Below are 12,269 nucleotides of genomic sequence, written 5' to 3'. Positions count from 1 at the left end.
TTGAATCCGGGACCCTGTGCAAGCTAAGCATGTGCTCTACCACTGAGCTATACCCTCCCCACCATAAACACTTTAAGATGCATAAATTACTAATTTGCCAGCCAGAAAAATTTTACCAGTTTATAGCTTCATACCATGCCCTTCGAACACTGAAGTTAGCTGATTCTTAAAAAAAAATTGAAAAAATTGAAAAAATCATTTATATGGAGAAGCTTCGCTAAAAAGCAGTTTACTTCAACTCGAATGCAAAGAAAGAAGAAAGAAGCAGGTAAACAGTATGAAGCAAAGAGACCAATAAGTGAGAGAGTCAGAAATAGAGACATGAGAGTCAGAGAGGTAGACACTGTCTGGTTTCAAAGCAGCCTCCAGTTCCAAATTCCAGGCCCTTATTCCTACACTGGTTCAGTGATAGGCCCCACCCTTGTACTCCTGGGTCTTTTAAGAAGTAATGTAACTGATGAGGGATGTTGAGGATAGGGGAGTATATGTGTGTGGGTGGGGAGGGCTATGTGGAAACTCTGTATTTTCTGCTCAGTTCTGTTGTGAACCTGAAACTGCTCTAAAAGAATAAAGTCTATTAAAAAAAAAGAGAGATAATGTAGCATAGCAATTAAGAACATGGGCTCTAGTACCAGACGACCTTTTTAAAATCCCATATGTCCACTTGTATGACTTTAGGGAAATTATTGAACTTTTTTGTGCCTCAGTTTTCTCAACTGTAAAACTGAGGTAATAAATAGCTCCTTTTATCTGTTATGATGCTTGTATGATACATATAAAATTCTTAGAGGAGAATCTGTTGCTGCTGCTGTTACTACTGTTGTATTTGGTGGAAATAAAGTAACAAAGACTTTGGATATTCATCATTACCACCTCTGTCATCACCCATCCATACTTCCAAATCACTTGTTTTGAAAAACCCTTACTTTAACATTCTTCAAGAGCAGAAATATATTATTATCCCAAGTAGGAATATACTGAGGCAGTGTTAAAATTTACTGTGAAGGTAGTCCAGTTGCCAGATGGCCTTTGTGGTCTGTGGAGTATAAGCTTTAGTAGCTTAATTTCCATTTGTGCCCACCCAAATTTCCCCTTTGAGGCCTCCAGACTCAGTACCTCTATGATTAATAGACTCATGTAGAGTCTTCAACATCTGTGTTTGCTACAGTTGGGTTATTTGGAGCTTTGTTTCTTGGTTTGGAGTTTTTAGGTTTTGGGGGTTTTTTGGGTTATTTTTTTTTTTGATATGGTGGTCACCATTCTACTCCCATAGTTGTGGTTGCTCTGACAAATTGGTGCAACCTTGAATGTTTCCTATGGTGAGCTCTTTTTATTCTCAGATGATAACTTCCTTTCATACCTTGCTGTAACAGATTATAGGCAGTCTGTCCTTGAGGAGTCCATCTTTTGCTCTGTGGACCATAAGGGTAATCCTTTCTTCTCTCGTGATAACCAGTGAACAAACATACACAGTGCTGGATATGTGCAGAATCCAATTGGTTGATTGTTATCCTATTTCTTCATAGGGGTAGAAGAAGTAGGGACAAGGGTTCCTATTTATTTGTTTTGTTTTTATTTACTTTTGTTATTTTATAAAACCATCCATTTTATTTTTTTTATTTTTTTAAAAAAACATCCATTTTATGAATGTTTAGTACTGAGGTGGGAACTGGGAATGAGTAGCTACATTTTTAATAGGCAGTTATAGTGTTTGTAAGAAAATATCATAGAATAAAGTAACCTCAATGGAATTGATTATAATCAAGAAAATATTTTGTACCTTAATTCAGTGTTTCCCAAGGTCTGTTCTATAAAAAATCTGCTTGGGGAGATATTGATAAGTATTCCATTGGAAAAAAAAAAAGGTTCTCAGCCAACTAAGTTTGGAAAACACTGTATCTTTCTCCTGGAAAGGAGAGATATTTTAAGATTGTGAGAAACTTCAGACTGTAGAAACCCTATAGAGTATAGAAACTTTTTTTCTTAATTATATCTGGTTCAGATGGGGAAGTCAAACAAATCTGTATTTCTCAAATTAGGATAGATTAGATCCAGGGACACACAAAGGCACAAAAACATGACACATCTTTTGGAGTGTCCATTTTCTTAGAGTTGGGGGAGATGTTCAGGGGCAGAATTAAATAAGTTAACTGGTAAGTGCCTTATCAAAAACGTTGATGTTAAACTGTAAAATGTCCTTTTATTTAAAAAAATAACAAAATTGTTTAGTATTTTTAAAACAAAATACCAGACCTCAGTGAAATTTGTAAGCTGGCAAACCAATTTGGAGTATAACCTCAGGACTAATAAATTCATTCTCTTCTGTTGTTAGGGGTTCTTAGTTACAAAAATTTGAGAAGTGTTAATGTATGTAAGTTAAATAAAATGTGTCCAAAATAGAAATAATTAATTCTGGCAGAGTAATCAGGAAATGCTTCACAGTGGAGATAGCATTTGAGCTCGACCTTAAAGAGTAAGTTGGATTTCTATAGGAAGAAAAAGCAGTTGGGGCTGAGGAAATAGCATAATTGAGGACAGGAGGTGAGGCAAAAGGTACAGCACATTGGAGAAATAATGAGTTCTTTATGGGTAAAGTATACATCTAGTGAGGATCAGGATGACCTCTGATCTTTGAGAGTCCTACTATTTTCAGACATAGATGTTGAATACCAGTCTTTTTCCTTACTCCGGATAAAACTGCTGTTGGATATTCAGGAAAAGTTTACTATGATAGGTAACATTTAAGCTAAGGTCTTAAGTTCTTAAAAAAAAATATTAAGCTGATTCATGTATTCATTCAGCAAATACTTAATTCAACATCTACTTTATACTAAGGATACACAGAGATGTATATCTCAAGGAGATACTATTCGAGATGTATATTAATTAGTAAGAGAAGCCATTAGAAGAGAACTTCCAGAGCTCCCACCACCGCTGCTACTCTCTGCCTTCTGTCCCATCACAGTGGTGAATGCTCTTAGCTAAGCCCAGCCCTCCCACTTGGGCTCACTCAGATCCCACCCTCTCACCTATTCCAGGACATCCCTCCAAACTTGCTCCTCTCTCAACCCTGAATGGGTTTTTCCCACTCTGTTGGATCATTCATAGAAGCATAGAAGGATTTTTCCCATCCTTAAAAATCCTCTATTAACCTCCTACCTCTTTCCACATCCTATAGTATATTTTTCTGTTCCTCCTTTATAGCAAAATTACTCAAGGGTTGTTTATACTCACTGTCTTTGATTACTCTCCTTACATATTTTCTCTGTCTTTTTTTTTTTTTACTTTTTTTATTGACGTATAGTCAGTTTACAACATTGTGTCAATTTCTGGTGGCCAGCACAATGCTTCAGTCATACATGAATATACATATATTCGTTTTCATATTCTTTTTCACCATAAACTACTACAAGATATCGAATATAGTTCCCTGGGCTGTACAGTGTAAACTTGTTTATTTATTCTCTCCTTACATATTGTCTTAAACCCCCATATTTTTTAAACCTCACTTCTCTTAAGCCACTCTCTTGGGGCTATCATGCCCATCACTCCCCAAATTTGCTTTTGTAGTGGCTCTACGGACCTCCACTTGGCTAAACCCAGAGTCAACTTTTAGTACTCATTTCACTTGACAGTTCAGCAGCATTTGACACAGTTGATCAGTTCCTTCACTTTGAAAGACTTTCATCACTTAGCTTCCAGAAACTATACTCTTCCTGGTCCTCCTAACTTCATTTGCCATTCCTTCCCTCTTTTGCTCATTTCTCCTATTTTTGGAACCCCTGGAACTCTGTCCTTGGCCTACCTCTCTTCTCTTCTGTCCACACCTCAGTCCCTTGGCAACCTCATCCAGTCTCATGGCCTTAAATTTCATCCTCTAATGACTCCCAGACTGACATCTCTAGTCCAGAGTTTCTCGGCCTCAGCACTGCTGGTGTTTGGGGACAGATAATTCTTTGTTGTGGGGAACTGTCCTATGCATTGCAGGATGTTCAGCAACATCCTTGGCCTCTACACATTAGATGCCGAGCACTCCACCAGTTATGGCAACCAAATATGTTTCCAGACGTTGCAAGATGTCTCCTGGGGATAAAATCACATGCTTCCCCATTGAGAACCACTGTTTTTAATCTGAGCTTCTCCCCCAAACTCCAGATTTATATATCCAACTGTCTAGTATTTTCTTCGACGTCTACTTGACTGTCTAGTAAACATCCATATTTAACAATGATCAAACCAAGCTTTTGATATTTCTTCCTAAACATAATCCTCCCTCAGACTTTCCATCTCAGTTAATGGCATATCCATTCTTCTAAGTTGCTTAGGTCAGAAACCTTGTCGTTTTCTTGACTCTCCTCTTTCTCTCACTTACATCCTGATTCATCAGTAAATATTATCCAGAATCTAATGCCCTCTCACCACTACTGCCCTGGTCCATTGCCACCATCACTTCCCGTCTGGATTATTACAGCTGCCCCACCCATAACCCCATAGTCTGTTCTCGATATAGCAGTAGAGCAATCCTGTGAAAATACGTAATTCAGGGCGTGTCACATCTCTGCACAAAACCTCCAGATGTTTCCCATCTTACTCAAAGTAAAAATCAAAATCCTTACAATAACCTACCAGACCTTAACATGATCTCATTCCCTCCATCCCCTTCCTTAACCTCTCTAATCTCATCTCCTACTGCCCAACACCTTATTCACTGCTCTCCAGCCACAGCAGCCTCCTTTCTCTTCCCTGGACATACCAGGCCTTGGACCCCTTGCACTTGCTCCTCCCCCAGATACATCTTCTGCTGCCTTTTTCACATCTCGGCTCAAATGTCAGTTTCTGTGTCGCCTTCCTTGACCACTGGATTTAAAATCTCACACCAACACCTCCAACTCTCCTTCAAACCTGCTTTATTTTTCTCCACAGCATTTTCTTCATCTAACATAGTTCAGAGAGGCAGTGTAGCATCATGGTTAAGAGAACAAACTCTGAAAACAGATTGTCTGGGTTTGTATCCCAACACTGTCACTTTCAAGATGTAAGACCTTGACTTCTCTGTGCCCCAATCTCTTTGTAAAGTGGGATAGTTTCTATCTTATTGAATAGTACCTCACATTTGGTAAGGGATATGTGTTCACCATTATTATTGTTGTGCTGCTATTATTATTATATTTTATTTATCAATTTTATCTCTCTCCCCCCTCCACTGGAATATAAATTCCATGAGAGCAGAATTTTTTTACTATGCTTATTCACACCTTCTGAAACAGTTCCTGGCACATAGTAAGTGCTTAATAAATATTTGTTAATCAAATTGTTATCTCAAGAAAGACATGATGGGGAAAGGAAGACTGAAGGAAGACTTGAGCTTTATGTGTACTATTTAAAACTTTTACAAGAAGAATGTATTCGTATATTACTTGTGCCCTCAAAAAACTCATAGGCTTACATGGAAAATGGGCACGTAGACAAATTCCTAGAGGAGTGATAATGTGAGAGAGAGTCAGGTTTTAAAAGTTGCATAATTTCTCTAGATAAAATGTGAGGGGGTGGGACAGCATTCTAGACAGAGGGAATAGTATGCACAAAAACAAAGAGGCCTAAAACAAAGTAGTAGCTCTGAAAACTATCATCAGTATTTTGAGCTATTAAAAGTTCCATCCTATCCTTCTCTCTCACCTACTCCGGTATTTCAGTATTTCCAGCTAAGTATTTGACTATAATTAGAAGCTTATTACTCCACTAAGGCAAATATCTTGGGGTTTTTTATCATTATTTTTCTGCTCCCCAGAAATTCCATTCATTTTTTTCTAAATTTGATTTGAAATTTGATTTGATTTTGAATTCCTTTGGTGTCTTTGGTATAACAAGAAACTCACATGTAATTTCTATTCGTGGAGTATAGTGAAAAAAGGAAGAGAGAGAGAGAGATTTTGTGTAATATATAGCTTTGTTTAGGTGCACAGTTGTTCAGCTCAATTATTTTAGTAATCAAAATTTAAAATCCTGTGTTTGTCTCTATTCCCTTACCAAAGACTTAAGAGTGAAGAAACTTGTTTTTCAATGTGTGATACAAGGCTTTTTGAGGTTGATTTTTTTAGATCAGGTCCTTTTTCTGCCCACCTTCCTTCTCTCCATTAGAGCTGGGAAAGCACCCTTGAAGACAGAACAATCCAAGACAAGCAATAGTGTTAATCCTTTTGGTTAGCTCCTTGTACTGTCTCTGTTTATACCATGTCTCATGTTGCATTGTGATTATGAATCTCTCTGACTGAGAGCCCCTTAAAGTTAGGAGTCATAACAAGTGTTTATTTGTGCACCCAGTGCAGTGCCTGCCACATGATGGATGCTCAGTAAACACCTGTTAAATTGAATTGAACCGAGCTAAATTGAATTGGATTATAGAACCAGAGGGGATGGGGATTTTTGAGTTTGCTTTTTAAGTGAGACGGATTTTAAAAGAAATCTAGAAAAGAAAAAGCATTCTTTTTTGTTGTTTTTAAACATAGTCTAAATTTGGGGTGCAGCTACTGATATGTTCATCACCCATAATTTTTAAAGCATTCTGCAGTGACTCACCAAAGTCCCCAAATAGATACTTTTTAAAAAGCCACAATGGCCCTAGGAAACAAAATTAGGCTTGGCAAATATAAATAGTGTTTTCTCTTTGCAGTCAAGAATGTGGGGCTTGTTAATACACAGAGGAGGATCTTTAAGTATAGTTTCAGGGAAGTTACTCCTTTCCTTTGCACGTGTGGCAGAGTCTCATGTGAAGCAGAGATCACCTGATAAATTCCTATAGGATTTCCCAGCATATTTGTCTCATTCTTACTAAAAGTCAGTAATCAAAGACTTCTTGTGTTATCTTTCAAAAAAAAAAAAAAAGCAACGCTGTGTCATTTCCTGACACTTGTTTCCTGACCTCCAAATGTCTCAGTCCGACTGGCCAAAAAGCCAGGCTAGACAGAGATGCTGATGTTAACAGTTGTGTTCAGTGGAGGACTCGATGGATTTAGCTTCTACTCCTTTCCCTCTACTTCACCATTTTCCTCTTTTGCAAAGGAATTTGGAATTTAAATTTTCTAAGCCCAAAATCTTCCAGGTCTAAAAGTGCAGAACAGTGATAATAATAAAGTACCTGGTCATTTCTCCAGCCCTCTGTCTGCTATAGATCTGTATCCTGAGAGTGAGTCCAGCATACTTACAAGAACTGCCCTCCAAACTCCTGAGTTATAGAGAAGGCTCTCTTGCCAATGGGTAGCTATTTTAATTAATTTGTTTATTCAGTATGCCTTTATTGGGCACTTACTAGGTGTCAGCCATCTGTGCTAAACCCTGGAGATCCAAGACGAATAAATCTTAGTCCCACCCTAAGGAACTCACAGTCTGTTTTGTCAACAATAATATATAGAGTACCTAGTTAATAATAATATGGTGCTAACCTAGCTGTGGGACACAGTGATAATAACGATGGGTGTGATTAGTTCAGCATGGAGGAGTTTGGGAAGGTGTCACAGAAAAGGTGACTTTTAATCCTCAGCCTTAAAGGATAAAAAAAGATTTCATCAGACAGAGAAGGGGTAGTCTATCATTTCAGACATAGGACATTATAAGAGCCAAAGCAGAAAGGTATGAAAGCTTAGGGCACATTTAGGGAACAGAGAATGGTTGGGCATGGATGGCACATAGGCTGCACTGTGGCTAATGGAACCAGACAAGTGAGAGTATTGTGTGGTGCTGAAGGGCATGGATTCTAGAGCCTGGGTTTGACTCCCAGCTAAGCCACTTACTAGCTGTTGTGACCTTGGCAAGTCACTTAACCTTTCTAGAGCTTGGTTTCTTCATTTTTTAAATGAGGATAATAGCATATATACACATACTACATATATATGTGTATGTGTATACATGCACACATGGCTTAAAACAGTTCTTAGAACAAAATAAATACAGGTATTAGTTATTATTAAGCCACATTATGAAGGGCCTTGAATTTTAATCTGTAGATTATTCTGTAAGCAAAAGAAAGATTTTAAAGCAGAAGAGGGGAGAGTATGCAATAGAATATAACCTGTATTTTGAAAACTAACTCTGGTGCCACTTTGGAGAGCAGCTCAGATAAAGAAGAGACTAGAGACACATGTAACATGGTTCTGAGTTCATGTAGTAGCCTTGCCCTTAAAATTTGGGGGTTCTTGACTAGAAATTTCAAACTTGAAATATTAGTCTTAACAGATCTTACCAGTTTAATGCAAAAAAAAAAACACAGTTGAGAACCCTGGGGAAGAGCACAGAGGGGCTCTCCTTCTAGTCTGGATGTTGCAGTGCTCACCTGAGCTTCTATTCTGCACCCAAATATCAGACCTGTGCTTCTTGCATACTATTCATGATACCCTTCCATCTAGTTAGATGTCATCAGCAAGATATTCTGTTTGGAGAAGCTTTATTTTTTCCTTTGAGTAACCTCTAATCTACTGGTCAGTTTCCTAGAGGAAGTTCTGGCTTCTGGATTGCACAGCCGAAGCAAGGAGAGCTCTCAAGTTACATCAAGGTCAGCAAGCAGAAGATGAAAAGGTGATGGAGAGGTGAGAAGAATGGCACAACTTCCCCTCTTGCCTCGCTGCAGGCTTCCTCCCCTGCCCAGAGGTGTTGGAGAAGAGCCTTGGGTTTTGTGCTTGTTGTTATAACCCATCTCCAGGTAGCCTGCTGATTCCTGGACTGTTGGCACAGACACCAAGACTCCCAGTGATGAGTTGAGAATAAGTCTGAGCCCTTTTTGACCCACTTCTCTCATGGTTTCTTTATCAAATAAATAAATAAATGTATTCCTTGTATTTGATAGCACAATCACTTCAGTTTCTGATGGATTTTGTTGGGATCTTATTTGAGAAAAGGGTTATCAGAGCTTAGAGTTCAAAAAAGTAAAAATTAGATGCACATGCTATAGACTGTCTCTTTTCTTGACCCTTTTTACTTTTTATTAACCACATTCCTGCACAACTCATTTCTAAAAACTTATCATATTTCTGTAAGAACCATCCAAAAATTGTCCCTAAATTGCAATTTTCTGTGGTACTGAGAAACCATGTATGACTACAATAAAAATCCATTTTGTGAAAAGATACAAGTGATTTGTTTTTGTTTCTTTGGGGTTAATAACTACTTATGGGAATTCTTGAGATGAGGCATAAGCTGGCTTTAAGAGAAGGAATTGCCTCTACTCAAAGTGTACTTATAGTATGTCAAGGCAAATGAATTCTTGTGTCAATTTCACTTCTCTTGAAAGCAGTGGAAAGTGATAATGTCATTAATGCCAGGAAATTATGCTGTCCTCAAATCATAGCACAGCCCCTCCCTGGCGTTCTGTAATGTATTTTTTAACCCTTTCTTTTATGTTGATAAATTATCATTCTCTAGTGTCGGATAGCCTAGGCTCAAATCTATGTCACAGTTATGTGGTTTGGTGAGTGTTATTATTAAGTCTCTTTGTGGCTGAGTTTCCTCATCTATAAAAAGAGATTAATAAAGTACCTTCCTCATAGGATTGTAAGGACTAAGTGAGATGAGAGAATACATTTAAAGCACTTAGAACATTGTCTGGTACACAGTAAACACTCAGTGAAATTTGACTAATAATAGTAAATAAGATTGATTCCTGTCTCCAAGTTGTGGATACAAAATCATTACAAAATAATTGGATTCCTGTCTTCCATCCCGCTACATTAATCAGCAGTTCATGAAACGGAGGGAAGAGCTGAAGGGTCATCCTGTCCATCTCCCTTCCCCACACCTCTCAGCCATTGTTTCTTACCTTACACTCATGGGAAGCCCTAATGCCTAATGAGTTTGTTTTGTTGTTGTTGTTTGTTTTTGCTTTTCGGGGGCCCTTTGGGTACTTTTTTTTTTTAATAATAAAAAAGTAAGGCAGTCTTCACCTAGGAAAACAAATTTTAAACACAGCATTTGACAAGTTACATAGTTTTTTCGAATAAACAGAAACCTCCTTCCTCCAAGCAGTATTACCTGTGCTTCCGTTTCTCTTGGCAAGATAACTCTTTGGAATAAGAAGAATAAGAGCAGATACTTTTTCAATATTCTCGTTATTCACCTTCCACTGTGCCTACACAGCTAACAATATCAAAAAGTCTGAGAAACAAGCCTTACCTTCAGCATGTTTGATGCCAGATGTTGGCATTTCTTTATTAAGTATCAAAGACTTGTATTTTTATTTAAGATATACAGAGTTGATTACATTATTAGTGGCCCTTTTTTTTTTCCTTTAAAAACTTCATTTAAATTAAGGTCTCATGCTTTTAATGACCTCTCTTCCATAGATTGAAACGCCAGTCAAAACCTATTTGTCCCGTTTACGCCACAAAAGCCAAGGTGCTTGTTTTCAGCTAAACAACTGTTTGGATAGCAGTTTTTGTCCAGTAAATGTGCAAGCAACAATTCACAAGTCCTTATCTCTGATGGCCCCCTTCTTCCTCTAAGGGGAGTTACTTATAAAGTAGTCAGTTTAAGAATAAAGCAGCTGACAGTTGTGTCTTATCCATGGTGATGCAGTTAGGGAGGTAAGCTCACCATGAGTACCTGCAGTATCTTATCTCCACCTAAGAGAGAAATTGGCTTCAGTTGTTTTTGTGGTTTGTGTGTGTAGTAGTGTCGAGCTCACCGAGGAGACAGTGCTATGAAAATGTGCAAAGGAACTCCTAAGTTCTTACTCTGACATTTCTAACTTAAGAATTGGTCTTTGGAAATAGTCCCAATTCATAGATCCCAATTCAGGTGCCATGAGGTTCACCTGGTAAGACAGAAGTCAGCTTGAAGAACAGGCCAGAAGGAGAGTATGGCTTATGGAGAGAGGGGTGAGTAAAAGGACAAAGGGAGACAAAGTGAGGGAAGGTGGGGGCAGGATGGTAAGATGAAGCTGTGCAGCAGTGCAGGTTAATGAGGAAAAAAACTGAGATTTATGTAACATTTTCAAACATCTTCAGGAGCAAATAGGCAGGAAGGGTTCTCCAGCCCACATGCATCTGTTCTGGAATCTGAAAATTACTTTGGAGGGTTTTGACTTTTTAGCAGCCCCTCTGCCCGATGTTCTGCACAGCTCCAGCTTCTGCCTGATGCAGCACACAGGACCCCAGTACCTTGCCTGTAGGAGGCACTCAAATATTTGCTGAGTAAAAGGAAGGGAAAGGAGTAAGATGGGACAAGTCATGAATTAATTTTTTCCCCATAAACCAGAATCTGTTAAAACCATAAGTCCAAACCACTCCTATCTGCCTGGCCAGCAAGCCCTCAAAAGATCAGACAGGCTAGTTCCTAGCACATTGGGACACTCTGCTTCCTCACGAAGATACCCAGAATTTTCTCATTCTTTTAAAAGTCACTTTTTAAACAGAGAGGGTGGGAAACAGAGATTGCAGGAAGAGGAGAGGGGAGAGAGAGAGAGAGAGTGTGTGTGTGTGTACACCAAGCGTAAACAGTACAGTGGAGTCAGAAAATCTGGATTCTAATCTAGTTAGTAACTTGTTGTGTAAATTTGGGCAAGTCAATTGACTTGCCATGCCCTGTTTCTTCATTTTCCAAGTGGGAATTACATTTATACTATATGCCTCACAAGGTGGCACTAAAGATTTAAAGACATGATATGTAAGAGCATCTATCAATCTAAAATACAAGAATTAATATGGTAAATGAAAAGAGGTTAAGAAGAATATTATTGGATTGGGGGGGAAGAGGGGCTGGGAAAAGAGAGAAGTCCCCTCTTCATTTGCCAGATACCAGAAAAACCAAGACCACTCCACTTCTCAGACCACAAATTTGGCCAGTACTGTTTTCTCTCAAGACATCTCTACAAAAAGGGTTCTCTCTTGTTCCCACTTCTCTAAGCCAGGGGTTTTTCTTCATTTTGTAGTTACTGCATGCCTACCATATGCCAGGCAATGTGTTTGTTAGCTTATTATTACTTAGAAATTAGCCCTAGAGGGCAATACTTATATTTTCAAAGGACTTTCTTGGGTCATCTCACATATTCCCCTATTTTTCCTCATTGATGTAATTGGCAGTTCATCCCACTACTTAATACATGAAGGAACTGAGGCCCAAAGAAATTCAGTGACTTGACCAAAGGCCACAGAGCAGTGATAAAACCAAGGGTTTTTGTTGTTGTTTTGTTTTGCTTTTTGATGAAACCCAAACCTAGGTTTCCTGATACTCCTCTTCCCATTAAATATGTAGCAAAAAAAAAAAAAAAAAAAAAAAGAAGTTAC

At 38.4% G+C, this 12,269-nt stretch overlaps 1 protein-coding gene across 2 annotated transcripts in view; it reads left to right on the top strand.

Moving 5' to 3' along the window:
* VPS45 (vacuolar protein sorting 45 homolog) overlaps window positions 1-9,117 on the top strand; it is a 48,329-nt gene extending 39,212 nt beyond the window's left edge. For both annotated transcript variants that reach the window (XM_072946653.1, XM_006216922.4), the window contains one exon: window positions 8,477-9,117. In XM_072946653.1, the coding sequence (XP_072802754.1) occupies window positions 8,477-8,564 (88 nt within the window). In that variant the 3' untranslated portion in view covers window positions 8,565-9,117. The remainder of the gene's footprint in view (window positions 1-8,476) is intronic.
* The last annotated feature ends 3,152 nt before the right edge of the window (window positions 9,118-12,269 follow it).

The sequence above is a fragment of the Vicugna pacos genome, chromosome 21 (assembly GCF_048564905.1).
Source record: "Vicugna pacos chromosome 21, VicPac4, whole genome shotgun sequence".
In the NCBI taxonomy this organism is placed as follows: domain Eukaryota; kingdom Metazoa; phylum Chordata; class Mammalia; order Artiodactyla; family Camelidae; genus Vicugna; species Vicugna pacos.
The sequence above is the reverse complement of the archived record's forward strand: the minus strand, read 5'-3'. Positions and strand labels throughout refer to the sequence as shown.